The following is a 20,047-nucleotide window of genomic DNA, read 5'->3' as shown; positions in this document are numbered from 1 at the left end:
ATCCATGTTGCTGCAAATGGCAATATTTCATTCTTTTTATGGCTGAGTAATATTCCATTATATTTACTTTCTTTATCCATTCATCTTCTTTATCCATTCATCTGTTGATGGACTCTTAGATTGCTTCCATGTCTTGGCTATTGTAAATAGTGCTGCTATGAGCATTGGAGAGCATGTATCTTTTAGAATTAGAGTTTTTGTCTTTTCTGGATATATGCCCAGGGATGGGATTGCTGGACCATATGGTAGCTCTAGTTTTAGTTTTTTAAGGAACCTCCATACTGTTTTCCATAGTGGTTGCAGGAAGGTACATTCCCACCAACAATGTAGGAGAGTTCCCTTTTCTCCACACCCTCTCCAGCATTTATAATTTGTAGACTTTTTGATGATAGCCACTCTGACCAGTGTGAGGTGATATCTCATTTTGGTTTTGATTTGCATCAAATCAAATCAAGTGAGGTTGAGCATCTATTCATGTGCCTGTTGGCCATTTGTGTGTTTTCTTTGGAGAAATGTCTACTTAGGTATTGTGGCCATTTTTTTAGTGCGTTTTTTTTTTTAAATATATATATTGAGCTCTATGAGCTGTTTGCACAGTTTGGAAATTAACCCCTTGTCTGTTGCATTGTTTGCAAATATTTTCTCCCATTCCGTAGGTTGTCTTTTCATTTTGTTTATGGTTTCCTTTGCTGTGCAAAAGCTTTTAAGTTTGATTAGGTCCTATTTGTTTATCTTTACCTTTATTTCTTTTACCTTAGGGAGCAGAGGCTGATCTAAGAAATACTGCTATGGTTTATGCCACAGAATATTTTGCCTATGTTCTCTTCTAAAAGTTTTATGGCATCATGTCTTATATTTAGGTCTTTAAACCATTTTGAGTTTATTTTTGTATATGGTGTGAGGGAGTGTTCTAATTTCATTGGTTTACATGAGGCTGTCCAGCTTTCCCAACACCACTTGCTGAAGAGACTGTCTTTTCTCCTTTGTATATTCTTGCCTCCTTTGTTGAAAATAATTGACCGCAGGTGTATGCGTTTTACTTCTGGGTTCTTTATTCTGTTCCATTGATTTATATGTCTGTTTTTGTGCCAGTACCATGCTGTTTTGATTACTGTAGCCTTGTAGTACTGTCTGAAGTCTGGGAGGGTCATGCCTCCAGCTTTTTTCTTTTTTCTCAAAATTGCTTTGGCAGTTCTGGGTCTTTTTTGGTTCCATATAAATTTTTAGGATTGTTGTTCTGGTTCTGTGAAAAATGTCATGGGTAATTTGATAGGGATTGCATTGAATCTGTAGCTTGCTTTGGATAGTATGGCCATTTTGACAATATTAATTCTTCCAATCCAAGAGCATGGGATATCCTTCCATTTCTTTGAATCATCTTCAGTCTCTTTTATCAATGTTTTATAATTCTCAGCATATAGATCTTTCACCTCCTTGATTAGGTTTATTCTTAGTTTTTTGGGTTTTTTTTTTTTTTGACACTTTTTCTTTTGGCTGCACCATGTGGCTTGTAGGATCTTAGTTCCCTGACAAGCGTGGAGTCCTAACCACCAGGGAATTTCCTTTGACACAATTTTAAATGAATTTTTTTTTTTTACTTTCTCTTTCTGATATTTCATTGTTAGTGTAAGGAAATGCAACCGATTTCTGTATACTAATATTGTATCCTGCAGCCTTGCTGAATTCATTTACTAGTTCTACAAGTTTTTGTGTGGAGTCTTTAGGGTTTTCTATATAGAGTATCATGTCAACTGCATATAATGACAATTTTACCTCTTCCCTTCCAATTTGGAACCTTCATTTATTTTTCTTGTCTGTTGTTGCCAGGACTTCCAATACCATGTTGAATAGAGGTGGTGAGAGTGAGCATCCTTGTCTTGTTCTAGAGTTTAGTGGGAAGGCTTTCAACTTTTCACCATTGAGTATTATGTTGACTGTGGGTTTGTCATAAATGGCTTTTATTACGTTGAGAGATAATCCCTCTACACACACTTTGGTGAGAGGTTTTTTTTTTATCATGAATGGATGTTGAATGTTATCAAATGCTTTTTCTGCATCTGTTGAGATGATCTTGTGGGTTTTGTCTTTTCTTTTGTTATTGTGGTATATCACATTGATTGATTTGCATATGTTGAACCATCTTTGTGACCACAGAATGAATCCAACTTGATCATGGTGTATGATCCTTTTAATATATTGTTGGATTCTGATCTGTATTTATTTTTAATTCCTTTTCTTGCCTTACTGAGGTGGCTAAAACTTCCAGCATTATGTTGAATAGCAGTGACAGAGTGCACATCCTTACTTTGTTCTTTATCTTAGGGATAAGGCATTCAGTCTTTCATCATTAAATATGATGTTAGCTACAGATTTTTTTTTTTGTAGATGTTCTTTAGCAAGTTTAGGAAATTCCTTTATTCCTAGTTTGCTTAGAATTTTCATCATGAATGGGTGTTGAATTTTGTCAAATGCTTTTTTCTGCTTTAATTGATAGGATCATGTGATTTTTCTTCTTTAACCTGTAAATATGGTAGATTGCATTGACTGATTTTTAAATATTGGATTATCTTTACTTCCCTGGAATAAGTCCCATCTGGACATGGTGTATAATTCTTTTATGTAATGCTGAATTCTATTTGCTAATATTTTGATAAAGATTTTTGTATCTATATTCAATACGGATTCACTTAAAAACTATCCTTTTTTTAAACATCTTTATTGGAGTATGATTGCTTTACAATGTTTTGTTAGTTTCTGCTGTATAACAAAGTGAATCAGCTATAGGCATACATATATCCCCATATCCCTTCCCTCTCGTGTCTCCCTCCTACCTTCCCTATCCCACCCCTCCAGGTGATCACAAAGCACCAAACTGATCTCCCTGTGCCATGCAGCTGCTTCCCACTAGCCATCCATTTTACCTTTGGTAGTGTATATATATCAATGCTACTCTCTCACTTCGTCCTAGCTTACCCTTCCCCCTCCCCAGGTCTTCAAGTCCATTCTCCACATCTGCGTCTCTATTCCTGTCCTGCCCCTAGGTTCTTCAGAACCATTTTTTTTTTTTAGATTCCATATATATGTGGTAGCATACGGTATTTGTTTTTCTCTTTCTGACTTACTTCACTCTGTATGACAGACTCTAGTTCCCTCCACCTCACTACAAACAACTCAATTTCGTTTCTTTTAATGGCTGAATAATATTCCATTGTATATATGTGCCACATCTTCTTTATCCATTCATCTGTTGATGGACACTTAGGTTGCTTCCATGTCCTGGTTATTGTAAATAGAGCTGCAGTGAACATTGTGGCACATGACTCTTTTTGAATTATGGTTTTCTCAGGGTATATGGGTATTGCTGGGTCATATGGTAGTTCTATTTTTAAAAACTATTCTTTTTTTAATCTTAAGGTTTATCCTTTCACTGTTTATAAGCAAATATACCCCCCCCCTTTTTTTTAGGTAACTGGTAACATACTATACACATTTCTCTCCATCTTTATTTTTTTTACTTTATTTTTTACTTAACAATATATCTTGGAGAGAGTAAGCTTCAAAAACAAATCAGGAAAAAAAAAAAAAACAAACAAATCAGGGATGACATCAAGGCAAATGGTACAGTTGGATGCTCCAAAAATCAGCCCTTCCACTGAAGCAACCAGTGACAATTGACAGAATTGACTTTTTTGGAACTCTGAAATCTAGTAGATACTTACAGCTCTCAGAGGAGTGTGTAAAAAAGAAAGGAGATGCTAAATGCTGGCATTTAAGATTGAGTCACTGGGACTTCCCTGAAGGTCCAGTGGTTAATATTCCATGCTCACGATGCAGGGGGCACAGGTTTGACCCATGGTCGGGGAACTAAGATCCCAAATGCCACACCATGTGGCCAATAAATAAATAAAGTTAGTATTAAAAACATAGTTTAAAAAAAACGATCAAGTCACTGACTGATCACTGAGATATTAGAACAGAAACTTCAGTGACCACACACGATAAGGCACATAGTCTTTGCAAAAAATAGTTTGGAAAAGTTACTAAACAAATGGATGACTATATCCCTCAACAAGCAACAACAGCAAACTCGGGAGGAGAAAAGAATCTGATTTCCAGAGTTACCACATTATAAAATTCAAAATGTCTACTGTTAAACAACTACAAAAAAATTACACAGCATACAAAGAAACAGAAAATATGGCCCATTCACAGGAAAAGAAATTGACAGAAACCATCCCTAAGGAAGCAGACATTGGACTTACTAGATAAAGACTTTAAATCAACTGTTTTAAAAATACACCCAAAGAGCTAAAGAAAAGCATGGATAAAGAACTAAAGAAAACCAAGAGAATGGTGTACGAACAAATAGAGAATATCAATAAAGAGATAGAAATTATAAAATGGAACCAAAATTCAAACAAAAAAACAAAATGCAAACAAAATTCTATATTGTTATGCACCTAGAGAATATCATACTAAGTGAAGTAAGTCAGACAGAGAAAGACAAATATTATATGATATCACTTATATGTGGAATCTAAAAAATAGTGCAAATGAATCTATTTACAAAACAGAAACAGACTCACAGACATAGAAAACAAACTTATGGTTACCAAAGGGGAAAGGGAGGGGGAAGGGATAAATTAGGAGTATGGAATTAGCAGATACAAACTGCTATACAAAAAGTAGGTAAGCAACTAGGATTTACTGTATAGCACAGGGAACTATATTCGATATCTTGTAATAACCTATAGTGGAAAATAATCTGGAAAAAAATATATATCTGAATCACTTTGCTCTACACCTGAAACTAACATGATATTTTAAATCAACACTACTTAATTAAAGAAAAAACTCTATGTTGTTGTTTTTCCTTTCCACACTTGAAAAAAGATTTCACCCCACTCTGATTTTGCTCGCACGGTTTCTGAGAAGTGTGGTGTAACTCTTATATTTGTACCCTCCCTCCCCAGCTTCATTCAAGATTTTCTCCCCACTGCCCCTCCCCCACAGTTTGAATAGACTCCAATCTCTGGCTCACTGACCACAAAAGCGTCCCCTCTGTGATCTCCTTGCTGCCTCCCTCTGACCTCGTGGGGACCCCAGCCTGGACTCTCCTCCACTTTCCACCAATCACTCTACCCTCCACTTCTTTCCTTGCCCAACTTAAGAGTCCCCTGGAAACCACTTGAGCAACCCTCGCTAAGGTCCGCTCCTCCCTTGCCTGCTAAGCAACCTCTACCTGGTCAACTCAACAATCTGCCCACAGCTGGTGCTGAGCCCAGCTGGAGGGCAACCCACCACCTGGGACCCCCACCATGCTTCCTGGGGTCACTGCAACCCCATGACCTCTCACAAGCAAGAGGGCTCTAGGGGCCCTGGGTATTCTTCCATTTCCCCTGGCCAGTCCTCTCCCCGGTTCCCATGGCAGCAGCTACAGTTGGGAACTACCTTTCTCCACTGTCCTTAAACCTCTGGGACCAGCCACCATCTCCCCTCTCCTCAGCTACTAACTTCACACCTACTTTTCATACACACCTATACAGGAACCCCCAAATGTCTTGAACAGCTCTGTTTCCTCTGAAATGTTTCAAGCATCCAGAAAAGTACAGAGAACGGAGTAGCTACCACAGAGGTGAAAAGTCAGATTGCCTGGGCTCAAACTGTGAATCCAGCATTTACTTAGCTTCTCTGTGCCTCAGTTTCCCCCTCTGTCAACTCTGTGCCTCAGTTTCCCCCTCACAGGGCGGTGGGCAGAGTGAACAACTCATATGCGTAGAACGTTCAGTGAAAGCTAGCTCTTATTGGGTCATCTTTCCTCTTGACTCAATTGAAGAGAGAACTTGCTGTAAGGCTAACCCCTTGGGTGGGCTTCCAGATCCTTTCCCAAGTCCCCTCTGCTGGCTGCTGTAATTGACTTCTAAACAGACTTCCTCCCATTTAAAGCACACAGACACCCCTCCCCATGTGCCAAATGCCCTCCAGCAACCACCCTCTCCATTCCTCTTCCTTTCAGAGTCAAACTTCACTTGTTCTCTGCACACCCTCCCTGCCACTTACCCTTCAGCCGGCCATAAACTTCCCTTCCCCTGAACCCACTCTTCCTTGAAATCACCAAATGCCTCTTTGAGATGTCATCCCGTGGGCACATCTCAGTCCCCATCTGGCCATTCACAGCAGGATTTGACTTTGCTGACCACTCCGTCCTCCTTGAAACACTCTCCCAGCCCCCCACAAACTCAGGGCCACCTCCCTCTGCATTGCCTCACACTCTCTGGTCACTCTCTCACAGGTGCTGCCCTGAGAGACCCTCGACCCTCTGTTCTCTCTCCACCCCCTCGTCCTGGACCATCAGACCCATGCCATCGAACTTCACTTACCACAAGTTGTCCCAAGCCCCCAATTTACATCTCCAATCCCAGCTTCTTTACTGATTGTTCAGATCCATGTAGCCAACTGCCTGCTGGACAGCTCCTCCTAGATGTCTGAGAAACACTCAGATTCAGCATGATCAAAATGGAGCTGATGGGGCTTCCCTGGTGGCACAGTGGTTGAGAGTCTGCCTGCTGATGCAGGGGACGCAGGTTCGTGCCCCGGTCCGGGAAGATCCCACGTGCCGCGGAGCGGCTGGGCCCGTGAGCCATGGCCGCTGAGCCTGCGCGTCCAGAGCCTGTGCTCCGCAACGGGAGAGGCCACAACAGTGAGAGGCCCACATACCGCAAAAAAAAAAAAAAAAAAATGGAGCTGATGGCACAAGCACTTTGGAGAACTACTCGGCAGAATCTTCTAAAGGAGAATGCACGCCCACGCCGCGGCTCACAATCCCACTCCTCGTGTCCAACAACAGTGTATACATATGTGCACCAAAGCACATGTACAAGAACGCTCACAGGAGCACTGCTCACGAGGACGCCAAACTGGAAACTATTCAAATGCCCATCAACAGTAGAGCAGATAAACAAATGTTGGCACGTTCCTATGCTAGAATACCCGTCCACAGTACTGAAAATGAATGATTTATCCAGCAATATGGATAAATCTCACAAACATTATGTTGAGCAAAAGAAGCCAGACATGAAGGAGTACACACTGTACACTTCCAATTATATGCTAAGCTGAGCTGTGGTGCTGGGCGTTAAGACCCTGGGGAGCAATAGCTGAAGGGAACAAGAGGGGGCATCTGAGTGCCGTGCAGGTGACGATTCCCGACCTGGTCCTCGCCCTGGGTGCTAGTTACACGGCCGTGTTTGCTTTGTGCAAATCACTGATTGTGGTTTGTGCACTTTTCTGCATAAATTTTATACTCCAATGAGAAGTTGAAAAAAACAGGACACATCCTCCTCCCCATCAAGCACCCCCTCTCCCTGGTGTTCTTTCTCTCGGAGAATGGTCCCAACTTTCCACACAGTTGCCCAAGTCAGAAGTTGAATGTTATTCCCTGCTGTTCCCCGCTCCTTGTCATATACAGCCAAGCACTATCACTCTACCTTCTAACCATGTCTCAAATTCACCCACTTCTCTTCACCTCTACTGCCTCTTCCTTAACCCAGACCCAGCTCCCCCCTCTCCCCTGCTTCTGCAGCAGCCTCCCAGCCTCCAATTTTGTCCTTCTGAGTCAACCCCACACAGCTGCCAGAGGGACTCTTCTGGAATGAAAATCCGATCTCCCCTGGTTAAAAATTTTCAGTGACTTCCTAAAGCCTCCAGATGAAGCCCACCCTCCTGCTCTGGAGTCCCAGGGGCTCTGTGTTCTGGGGCTCTGACTCCACTCCAGCCCCAGCGCTATGCCCCAGGAAGTCTCACTAGCCTTTGCACAGGCTTTTCCCTTGGCTGGAACCCTCTTCATCCCCTCATCCCTGCTTTTCCTGGCCGAGGCCCACACGTCCTTCAAGCCTCAGCTCAGATATCCTCCCACCTCCACAACGGGTTTGGGCCCCCTTGGGCTGTCACAGCAGCGTGTGCTGCCCCCATCCCAGCACATACCACACTCACTGTAGTGAAACTGGCTGCATGTGTATCCACTTCCCCCACTAAACCCTGGGCTCCGTGGAGGAGGCCATTGTGTGTGCCTTGTTCACTACTCCATCCCCAGAACCTAGTATGGTAGAAGCTCAGGAAGGATTTGTTGGCTGGATGAAGGACCCCAGAAAGAAGAAAAACATCCCGGCTGCAAAGTACTGAAGGCCTGGGGTGGATCTCCAAGGGGGTTGGTGAAAAGGTAGGGGGAATTTCCCCCTTAAGAGACAAGAGCTCTAGAATTAAACATCTTAGAACATCAGAGCTTGAAGGGACCTCAGAGGCCATCTAATAATCCACTTTTTTTTTTTTTTTTTTTCCGGTACTTAGGCCTCTCACTGTTGTGGCCTCTCCCGCCGCGGAGCACAGGCTCCGGACGCGCAGGCTCAGCGGCCATGGCTCACGGGCCCAGCCACTCCGCGGCATGTGGGATCCTCCCGGACCGGGGCACGAACCCGCGCCCCCTGCATCGGCAGGCGGACTCTCAACGACTGCGCCACCAGGGAAGCCCCTAATACTCCACTTTTTGATTTATTCATGAGAAACCTAAAGGAAGGAGCCACTGGCTGGACAAGAACGGGCGGGAGGAGGGAGAGGCGGCAGCTGCAGAGTAAGGCAAGGTGATGATGAAAGTGAACATTTAGTGTTGACAGGGCTCCTACGATAAGTAAAGATAACATTCCTTCTGGGGATGTTGGTGGGGTCCCACAGGTGGCCCGCTTCCCAGGTCTCCCCAGTAGAGCTGGACTCGCCTCCTCACAGTGACCACTAGATGGCGCCAGCTCACCAGGCAATGAAGAGAGCAAGGGCTGGCCGGCTCACCCTCTGCTTCCGTCCTCCTTCCTAAGTTCCTCCCCTCAGACCTGGCACTCTGTGAGACCAGCTGTTGTGGCCGTGCCCAGGTGGCATAATACTTAGGCTTCAGGGAACAGCCTGCTTCAACAAGGTACCTGTTTTCATGCCAGAGAGAGGGTGGGCAATGGACTCTGACCTGGGCATTGGCCAGCACTGCCCCTTCTCCCTCCCACCAGCCTCCCAGAGGCACCTGACTGACTGCCCCTCCATCACCCCTCCACCAGGGGCAGGACTCTGGCCAGGCTGACACCTGCTCATCTTGTTGGCTCGGGCGAGGTGCAGTGGGTGGCACTGGTCCCACTGTATCCTCTGGCAACCTCGTCACCCTGAGCTGGCAGGTGCCAGTCCAGTGGCTGGTGGCTTCAGTCCTGCTGGTCTGACAGGCCCCTTTGGGGCCATATGGCCCCATCTGGGAAGCTGCTTCTGCGCTAGAGTGGGACAGCTTGACGCCGGTGCCTGCTCCATGCCGCCCCTTTTCCTAACCCCACAAGCATACCCAGCCAAGATGATTCAGCCCCTCTCCAGTATTAGGGGGTCTCAGTTATTCATTCAACAAACATCTACTGAGCACTGAGGTTGTGTGTGCCAGGACCTGCCCTATGTAACTGGAAGGTAGTAGTGAACTGGACAGATGCAGTCCCTGGTGTCCTGGAGCACAGAAGGCAATGGGGCACCAGATACTAACCTCACATTACCAATTGTTTAATTGCTCGCTTAAGTCCCTAATGCTGCAGTTTTAATCCACTTCTAGAACTCTTGGACTTTCAGAGCAGAATGCAGCATAGAAATTATCCTAACATAACCCACCATCACCACCACCCTTTCATGATTCCAGGATTCCGGACTCCCAGCCCAGTGCTCTTTCACTTTACTCAGGAGCGGCAGTGAGGAGGGAAGGGAGTGAGGCCTTTGTGAGAACCGCGTGAGGAAGATCGACTCTCTGCTTTCTCTGAATTACCTGGCCCTTCTCTGTCTCAGTTGATGGATGGATGAATGAATGAGCCCCCGCGAAGGGGCTTATCCGACGCTTTGGAGAGCTGGGAGGTCCAAAGCAGGCCCTGCCCGCCTCCCCCGGTCTCATCCTGGGAGGGGGAGCCGGCCTGCCCAGTGCCCTTCCTGCCCCCAGCGCCGCGGGCTCTCTAGGCGCCCTCTTGGCAACAGAACAGAGGGCATCCAGAGCGGGTGGTAACTCGTCCCGCCACGGGCTCGGAGCGGCGGGCGATAGGCGCTGGGGGGACGCGGAGATAGACAGATAGCTCTCCTCTAGCCCGCCCCCCGCCCCCACCTTTCCCACGCCTCCCCGGAGCCACCTGGACCTGGCGGGCACTCCTGCCCCTCGGCCCGCGGACTGTGGCCCTCTGTCTCAGCCAACGGCAGCTATCAAAGCCCTTAGAACCCTGGCAGCCCGCCCTGGCGGTCTGACTTTGGCAAGGGGCACAGAGCCCCCTGCACGCTTCTCTACCGGACAGAGTCTATGAAGGAGACCCTTCCTCGGGGCTGGGCGAGACTTGGGGAGGCCGCAGAGGCCAGGACTGACCAGAAGGTGGAGCGCTGGCACTGCGTGTCCCTGGGACGCGTCAGCCGTCCAGGCAGGGAAAGGGGACAGGAGAATTGACGGGGAGCCCTGCGTGAACGTTATACGCAGCAAGGAAATGATATTTGGAGGAGCTCCCCCTCCCCCCACCAAGAAAGGCGGAGAAACAGAATTGGCAGTGGAATGGATAAATGCGCTCAAGCGTTGGGAACCATTTGGGTGCCCTAGAGGCCTGGCCTTGTGGGCTAGACAGAACTGGGAGGCGCGGGTCCCCGGGGGGCAGAGCCTCTTCTTCAGAGCTTTCTTGTGGGGGCGGGGTTCAGTGGGGCATCATGGTTCCCAACTGCCGGAGATCGGGAAGGGGCTGAGTTCTATGTACATAGGTTTACAACTACACTTTCACACACAGACACCCCATCCCATGGTCCTCCACTCACACTGCTTACAGCCCCCCCGTATACACTGGTACACTTTCTCACACTCACACTCCTGCACTCACGTACATTCTCTGCATGTAAATGAACTCTGTACCTACTGCGGAACACTTGAAATCCTCCCGTCACACACCTCAAGTACACGCATCCCCTACCCCTGACCTCTAGAAAGGCCCACACTCCCCCGGCGCTGTCCCCAATACACAGAATCTGCCCCCAAACTTACCGAAGCACACAGATATCCAGCCTGTGTCCCGCCCATCCTCATGGGGACCCCAGGTTCCCAGTTCCCTCCAGCAAGCCTAGGCCATCTCTGAAAGTTTTGGAGATAATTTAACATCGCCACACACAGGCTGTGCACCTCCACCCTCTCTATAAGCCCCGCACCCACACACCTGCCTACCAGGCCCTCTCCAATAGGACCCTCCCTGGACCCAGTGATGACTTTCATAGGCCCAGGGCACTTTTGCCTGCTGGGCCCCTTCCTCCATTAAGAATATATATATTTTGAATTACACTTTATGACTGCATTGCTGTAAAGACAATAAATATATGAATATACACTCAACCATTTTCTTCAACCTAAAATGTTCTCCTTTCGTCTGATTTTAAAAGAAATTAGAACATTATCAGGAGCCCTGGGGGCTTCTACTTCGGGCGTGTTTATCTGCCTGTCATTTCCCCACACACACACACCTTGGACCACCTCCCTCCACAAACACCCAATAGGCAACTTCCCCTTCTTCTCTGTCGCACCTGAGCCCACCTTCCACCCACAGCCAGAGAGACAGACAGACTGAAGGATCCTGGGGACTCTACAGATAGACACCCTCCTCCCACTCTTTCCTTCAGAGACACTGGGGGTTTATCTGGGCTGAGGGAGGGACCCACAGGAGGAGGAACAGAGGGGTCTGTGTGAGTGTGTGTGTGTGTGTGCGTGTGTGTGTGTGTGTTGGGTAACAACAAAGAATGAGAGAGAGAGAGAGAGAGAGAGAGAGCGAGAGAGAGGAACGAAAGAGCTCAAGAGCATGTTTTGCCTGGAAGGCAAGACTTGCAGCCAATCAGAGCGCTGGGGCCTCCCTCTGCGACTCCACTATTGAGTCTATAACCGGCTGGCCGGGCGGAGCTGGTAGCATTTGACTGTGGCTTGGGACGCTACGAGAGGCGCGCCGCGACCGCCGGAAGCCCGGCGATGGTCTAAGCGCCCCTCGGCCGACCCTCCCCAGAGACGCTGCCGGGCCCTCCCCTTGCCCTCCGGACACGCACCCCCGCCTCGTCTCCTCCGCCTCCCCCGCGCTCCTGCCGGTTCCGGCGCTCCGGCCGAGGCCAGCCCGGGGGGTGGCGCGGCGCCCGCCAGGATGAGTGGCTCCTTCGATCGCAAGCTCAGCAGCATCCTCACCGATATCTCCAGCTCGCTCAGCTGCCATGCGGGTTCCAAGGACTCGCCCACCCTGCCGGAGTCTTCCGTCACTGACCTGGGCTACTACAGCGCTCCCCAGCACGACTACTACTCGGGCCAGCCCTATGGCCAGACCGTGAACCCCTACACCTACCACCACCAGTTCAACCTCAACGGGCTTGCAGGCACGGGCGCGTATTCGCCCAAGTCCGAGTATACCTACGGAACCTCCTACCGGCAATACGGAGCCTACCGGGAACAGCCACTGCCCGCGCAGGACCCAGGTGAGGACCACAGGGTCGCGGGAGAGTGGGGGACACGGGGAGGTTCCCGAGCGAGCGAGAGAAAGGCGAGGAATTGGAGCGGAAATCTAGGGAGGCGCCCCGGGTAAGCAATGTACCTGTCCGAAGTTAGAGAAGGTGGGCTAGATGACCCCCAGAGGGGACAGACGACCTTCCAGTCCCGAGACTGCGCGCCTTCGGGGCGTGGTGCGTGTGCGGCGCCGTGGTCCTGGGTGAGGATCCGGGTGAGCGAGGCGAGGACGCAGGGGCTGTGGATGTCAGAGAACCTCCTGCTCCAGGTGCTCTCCGGGCACTTCAGCAGGCGGTCCTCCATCGGGCTGTAGAGGGCTGGCGGGTAGGCAGCGGGCGCTGGAAGCTCTGCGACCCCGCTTTGGATCTGGGCTGGGGGAGAGGGAGAAAGGTGAGGGGGACACGGAGAGAGACCCCTCAGAATTACCGGAACAGGGAAGGAAGCAGCAGCGGAGAGTGGAGAAACTGAAAAAGAGAAAAGTGGAGTCAGCGTAAAAGTGGAGAGACAAAGTGAGAGAAAGGACACAAGAAAGGAACAGAGGAAAGGGCGAAGGAAGGAAAGAAGAAGGGAGTCTGATGTGTCTGCAACTTTTCTGAAAATCTAAAACTATTCTAAAATAAAAAGTTTAAAGAACAATAAAGGAAGGGAGGACGGAAGGGAAGGAGGGAGAGAAGCGACCGACAGCGTGGTGCGGGTGACAGGGCGGCGGGCAGACGGTGGCGGGAGCTGCGGAGAGCGAGGCGGCGGCCGTGCGCGTCCGGTGGTAGCTTGGCGCCGCGACCGCGCTCTGGGGGCGCGGAGCTGGGAGCGGGGGAGCGCCGCGTCGCGGGCGGCCGCCGGCCCGGCACTGTGGCCGCAGCTCCCACCCGGGGCGCCGGCGGCGGAGCGAGCAGCCAGGAAGTCCCGGGGTGAGTAGGTGGGCCGGAGGGTGGGGTGTCCCGCGGGGCCCATGAGGGCCCCGGGGTCGCAGGCCGAGGCTGAGCCGCCCACTGACCCGTGCGTTGCCCTCAGTGTCCGTGAAGGAGGAACCGGAAGCCGAGGTGCGCATGGTGAACGGGAAGCCCAAGAAGGTCCGAAAGCCGCGCACGATCTACTCCAGCTACCAGCTGGCCGCCCTGCAGCGCCGCTTCCAGAAGGCCCAGTACCTGGCGCTGCCCGAGCGCGCCGAGCTGGCCGCGCAGCTGGGCCTCACGCAGACGCAGGTCAGTGGTGGGCGGTCGAGGGCCGCGAGGACTCGGTGGGGCCCCGCGGGCCCCCGGGACTCCCCAGGCGCTGCTGAGCCTAGATGGCCTCTTAAGTCCCCCGCAGGGCCTTGAAACCCTTGCTTGTGGGCGGAGGGGCCCCCGGATCTCAGTCTCTGTTAGAAGGTTGTGCATTAGCACGGGTGCAGGCGCGCAGATTTGTGAACCGGTGCCACTGAGTCTCTCACAAGGAGAGACGTCCTCCCTGTACCCCAGAACTGACAGCTCCCACAGGCCCCCAACAGTGTGGGTCACTCCCAGGGTTGGTTACTGATAGGAGTCTCCACCGTGTCTCCCCCCAGGCTGGGCACGTGTGTGTAAGAGGTGTACATATACGTGTATTCATGTATATATTTGCACACAGGCGAATGGATCTGTGTACATGTGGGAAAGCACACTTAAGGAGTGAGACCTTTCACGGGTCACTGTGCTTATAGATGGCAAGGCAGATGTACTTGACTGGGCACAGGGGTGAGTGCATGTACAGAAGTGTGTGCTTGCATCAAAAGACTGCATTCCTGCTCGGCACCCAGTGCTCCACCCCTTTGTGTGTGCCCGGAGCCAGGAACAGAGATTCCCCACAAAGGCGGGCAGGAACTCAGAGGTGGGACTCCCCCACCCCCAGTCTGTCCCTAAAGCCCCCAGCAGCCTGTCACTGCTCAGGGGAGGAGTGGCGGACGCCTGGCTCCCTACAGGTGTTGACAGACGGGCCTGGGTTGCGGCTGCGTGGGGCCTGGTCCGCCGGGAATCTGGGTCACCCGGTGAGGAGCTGATTCATTGTTTGTACCAGTCATGGGGTGGAGAGCAGCAGGGGGAGGGGGAGAAACCCCAAGGGAAATCTGGGGAATCATGGCTCACCTGCCCCCGAGTCCCCAGGTCACCCCCATTAGCCAGCCCTGGAGGGCTCCTGAGTGTGTGAACGTGGGTGCTCACCTCTGCAGGGTGTTTATCTGGCTGTATCTGTGCGTGTGTGTATCTTTATAGCCTGGTGTCTCGTGTGTGAAGCTGTGAGTGCGTACGTTGCCGCGCGTGGAGATGCTTATGTGTCTCTGTGTATCTGTGCACCTCTGCTTCTGGGTTTCCAATGTGAACAGAATACCACAAACCGCCCATCTCCCACCTGGGCTGCCTTTTCTTCAGTGCTTTACTACGTCAGTAGGATGGCTGGCTGTTCTGAGTTCTTCATTTGTCTTAACTTATTCGAGCATCATCATAACCCTAGGACATAGGTAATAGTGCTGTCATCAGCCCCATTTTGTAGATGAGGAAAGCAAGAACCAGAGAGGTTAAGTAACTTCCCCAAGGTCACACGCTTTGGACCTAGGCAGTCAGTAGTTCCTGGCCGAAGTTCTGTCCCCGACAGAAAAAAGATGCTGGCCTGGGGGTTCGGGTGCCTGGGTTTTGCCTGGATCTCGTGTGACGGTGGGTGCTGGCCTTGCCCTCTCTAGGCTGGGTTCCCCGATGGGTTTTCACTCAGCGTTCTGCGAGGCTAACTAGCTCCTCCTTTCTTCTCTGGGGCAGGTGAAAATCTGGTTCCAGAACCGCCGCTCCAAATTCAAGAAGCTGTACAAGAACGGGGAGGCGCCCCTGGAGCACAGCCCCAATAACAGTGATTCCATGGCCTGCAACTCACCACCGTCACCCGCCCTCTGGGACACCTCTTCCCACTCGACTCCAGCCCCCGCCCGCAGCCAGCTGCCCCCGCCGCTCCCGTACAGTGCTTCCCCCAGCTACCTGGACGACCCCACCAACTCCTGGTACCATGCACAGAACCTGAGTGGACCCCACTTACAGCAGCCGCCGCCTCAACCAGCCACCCTGCACCATGCCTCCCCCGGGCCCCCGCCCAACCCTGGGGCTGTGTACTGAGCACCCACCTGGCCTGAACCTCTCACGAAGGAACCCCAGGACCAAGCAGAAGGCGCCTCCGTCCTAGCCAACACTCAGGAATCATCGAGGAGCACAGGGGAAAGGACACCCCTTCTCCCCCTTCCCTTGCCCCTTCCTCCAGGGACCCAAGAGCTTCCAGATGAAATTTGCATGGACCAAGGATGCCCCCTGAATTTCCCTTCCCCTGCCTAGACACTGGGGTGCCCCTCCAGATGTTTGGGAACTTCACTGCAGCTGGGACAGCTGTTTCCCTTCTGCTCCAAGAGCCTGGATTGGCTTTAAATGGCTCATCATCTTCCAGATTCTAAAACTTAGTACCGAGTCCCTAGACTGGATTCCTTGGGCACTGGGGACACCGCGGAGCGTCTTCAGGTCAGGCCTGGGCTGGGGCACCAGGCACTGTGGATTCTGGGACCTGCCAGGCCTAAGTCCCTGCCATGGGGACCTGGGCTGCCCCTTAACTGAGCATTCCCTCTGCCAAAAAGACATTGAACCTTGAGACTGGGACTCAGGGTGGGGACCTCAACGAGCCCCGCCCTGAACTTTTAGCCCTCATTTAGGGTTTGAGGGTTAAACCAAAGAAAAGCCCCCAAGTAAGGGAAGCTTTTAATATTTGTGGCTTTAGAGAGAACTCAAGGAGCACCTCCCCTCCCCCGCTTTGGTTGGAGAGGAGGGGTGGGTCCCAGGCATCCTTCCCGAGGACCCATTTCTTCTTCCATGTACAGGACTTTGCACAACTTTGGTTTCAAAAGCTGTTGAAAAACAGGAAGACAAAGGGCATTGTTAACAGATAGGACCAATCTCCCCTGCGTGGGTGCCTCTGCTCGCCCGCACCCCACCTATTCCTCTCCTCCAGTAAGTTGGCAGTTTTGGCGCCAAACCCTAAATCTCCAAGGCAAGACAAACCCCAAAACACCCCCTTTCCGGTGGCCTTGGAAACGGATAATTCCCACCAAGACGGAGAATGTCGGGTGAGGTGCACGGGGCACATGGGAAGGGTTATAACTCGGTGCCTTTAGGGGTGAGGGGGTGGCTGTCTGAAGGGTCAGTGGCACTGCCCCTTCCTGGCCCAGACGCCCCCCAGAGCTAACTTTCCTCCACCCCTGATGTGGTCGAACATCGAAGAAAAGGAGAGGTAGAGGACTGTAGCTATATATATATATATATAGTATGTATTTTTTTTTAAAGCAACAGAGAGAAGCAGCCTCCTCCCTACTGTGGTTTCCTATTTATGTGGCCCTTTCCTCCTGGATGTACCTGCCTGTGCGTCGCGAGCTGAGAGAAACAGATGTGGGCTCCGGCTGGATTTGGGTTTGTGGGAGGCGCAGGCGAGAGGAGAGACGTGGTGGATCTCGAAGAGTCCCACCCCCGGGGTAGAGGAACGAAGCCAAGTCCCACCCCCTCCCAGCCTTCTCATTTCTGCTTTCTTATTGGACCCATCTTTATATATAACATTAATAAAAAAGAAGAAAATAACCACTGAGCTCTTTGAACTGGAGGCGAGAGGCAGGCAGCTCTCGGCGGAGGGCCGGGAGTTGGGGAAGGTGTCTGGTGGGGAGAGCCCTCTGAGCCTCCAGGGTCTCCTGGGGGAGTCAGAGCCCTGGGGACCTAGTGCCGGGGCTCTGGGCTCGAGGACTGGGCTGGGCCTGGCGCCGGGTAGTAGGTACTTCTGACCCCATGGCTGCCCCCACGGTCTGGGGAGTGGAGGCTCCCAGCCCTGGGCCCGCCTGACTCCACGCTGCTTGTGGCTTGGCGTCCCCTGCCAGCCAGCAGCCCTCCGCCACTGCCACCGGGTCATCTCAGGGCTGCTCTGTGATCTTGGGCTCACACGCAGACACGCTTGCACACGCGTGTAAACCGCCTGCCTCCATGCCCTGGCCCCTCACCCTCCTGTCTATCCCTTTCAGCTGGGGGTGAGGGTGAGGCCTCAGGCAGGGGGAACGCCACTGGTCCCACAGCTGGCAGGGACCCCAGGCCACTGGGATCCAGGCTGGACCATGGAAACAGACAAGGGGTCTCCACGTTGACCTTCCCTGGGAGTGCTCGGGCCCTGACTCAGAGCCCTCTTGCTGCTGCGGCTGCCGGCCTGGGCCAGCAGTGCCGCCACCCTCCTCTTCCAGCTGCCAGACTCTGGGGACGGAGAGCTGGAGGTGGCAGGAGGAACGGAGGGGTATGTGTGTGAACAAACGTCTTGGCACAGATGGGAGACAGCGTGAATGCACGCACACGTTTGTGAAGCCACCTTTCTCGCTTATACACACACGTACCAAGAAATGCATCTCTCTACCATCGCACATACACGGACTCCCACCTCAGGCAAACGTGTTGCCCTCTGAGGCCAGTACACAGACCCAAACGCACACCTGAGACATGGTAGCATCTCACAAATATACAAATCGTACACTCCAAGGGGTACCCAGGTGCACACACACCTCGCTCAAGTCACCCGAGCATCACGGGCACACACACAGGTATAGGCAGCTCCCTGTGCTGGAAAAAGTCTAGGATGGAGTCAGCAACACCACCCAGCAGCCCAGGTGACCCAGCTTCGCCTGGAACCTCTCTGTCAGAATCTCAGTTTCCTCATCTGTCAAATGGGAACAACAAGCCCGACCCTTTTGGCCTCTGTGGCTACGGTGAGGCACAAAGCAGAATAAGGCTGAGAAGGCAGAAGACAGAAGGGCCTTGTGGAACAGCAGGGCTCCAGAACGTGGGGGCCCTCCAGCCCTCGCCTCACCCTCTGCCTCTCAGAAAATACGCCTCGCCTCGCCTCCCACCACACCCGAGGGTGGTGGAAGGGAGGAGGGCCTCCAGCCCACGGACGCCAGCCAGGCTGGCAAGGGTTAAGTGGCAGCTGCCAGGCGGGGCTGAGCTGAGCAGTTTGGGTTGAGGGCTGCGTGCAGGCAGGAGCAGCGAGGCGGCAGCCGGGCAGACTTACTGGAGACACTGCATTTTATTAGGACTGGGCTGCCAGCAAAGGGAGGGAGAGGGAAAAAAAAGGGCAGAAAGAGAGAGGAAGGAAGGAGGGAGGCTGGGCGGGCAGGCTGGCGGGCGGGCTGCTGCGGGATGAAAGGATGTTGTAAGCTCCCTAATTCCTCCCTGCTCATCCCTGCTCTGTCAGGCTGGATTAACTGCCCGGGTGACCTCCCTCAGGGTCAGCCCCGCCCCTCACCTCCCCTTCCTCCTCTCCTCACCTCCAGGCCAGGCAGGTGGCCCTCTTCACAGCCCTGGTGGGTAGGAGAGCCACGAGGACAGGGACTTGGGTGGGGGACCTGGCAGAGTGCCTAGGTGGGGCAGCCGAGCCCATCTTCTGCCAGGTGCTTCTTGACTACACCCGTTGCCTCGTGACAAGCTTCAGGGAAGAAGAGGGGGGCGAGGGAACCCTAGTCTGCCCTGAGGATCACTGTTCTCCAAACCTTAATAAGGGCTGGATTTGCTAAACTCCTACTCTACGCCAGGCACTTTGCATGTTATCCTCGCAACAGCCAGGGAGGGGGGTGGTATAGTGTTCAATTTTCAGATGGGGAAGCTGAGGCTCAGAGAGGTCCAATCTCTGTCAAGTTCACATACCTAATACATGGCAATGCTGGGATTTGAACCCTGGTCTGTCTGGAGAATGCGTGCTCTTCATGGGCTTTTCTGCAGCTCAGGTTACTAAGACGCCAGGGCAGAGTGTCAGAGAGCTGGGCAGCTGTGCCCACCCCAACCCTCCAGGCCTCCTCCCTGAGTTCTTCCCTGGGAGAAGTGGAGGCGGGAGGGGCTGGGCTTCTTCCCCAGGGCTGATGCTTGGAAAAGCTTAACGCTGTAGTCAGGAATGTGCACGCTGGAGTCAGCTGACCTGGAGTCAGTCCTGCCTCCACTGCTTTCCTGACTGTGTGATCTTGGGCAAGTCACTTAACCTTTCTAAGCCTCAGTTTTCTCATCTGTAACCTAAGAATAGTGCTACCTGCCTGGCAGGTAGTTGTCTCAAGGACTAAATGGATAATATGTGTAAAACGTTTCCCAAGGCACCCAGCACATGGTGCGTACTGCTCGGGGTATCAAAGTTGCTGTTGACCATGGTGACAGTGCAGATGGGGTTTACTGCCCACCCAGCCTCCTGCCCCATCCCACCCTCAATGTGCCTGATTCAGACCCGGGCCCCTGGCTGCACTTACCACACTGGTCGATCCACCGATCTCTAGGTGCGCTCCAAAAAGGATTCAACCAACATTTATTGAGCACCTGCCCTGTTCCACGCACTGTTCTAGGAGCTGGTACCACGGATGACTGAAGCCTGGGGAAGGGAGGCACAGACCTGGGCTACGAGCTCCATGGCCAGAAGCGGGGCCCACCCTGGACAGGCCCCCAGCTGGGCAAACCTGAC

At 51.9% G+C, this 20,047-nt stretch overlaps 1 protein-coding gene across 1 annotated transcript; it reads left to right on the top strand.

Moving 5' to 3' along the window:
* Positions 1-12,197: 12,197 nt before the first annotated feature.
* Positions 12,198-15,660, top strand: DLX3 (distal-less homeobox 3; the record flags this gene model as incomplete). Its single annotated transcript, XM_082678736.1, has 3 exons — positions 12,198-12,522; positions 13,562-13,752; positions 15,313-15,660. The coding sequence occupies 3 exons, from the start codon at positions 12,198-12,200 to the stop codon at positions 15,658-15,660; spliced, it is 864 nt and encodes a 287-aa protein (XP_082534862.1).
* Between the last annotated feature and the right edge of the window lie 4,387 nt (positions 15,661-20,047).

Source organism: Grampus griseus (genome assembly GCF_964374135.1).
Source record: "Grampus griseus genome assembly, chromosome: 20".
Classification (NCBI taxonomy): Eukaryota; Metazoa; Chordata; class Mammalia; order Artiodactyla; family Delphinidae; genus Grampus; species Grampus griseus.
The sequence above is the reverse complement of the archived record's forward strand: the minus strand, read 5'-3'. Positions and strand labels throughout refer to the sequence as shown.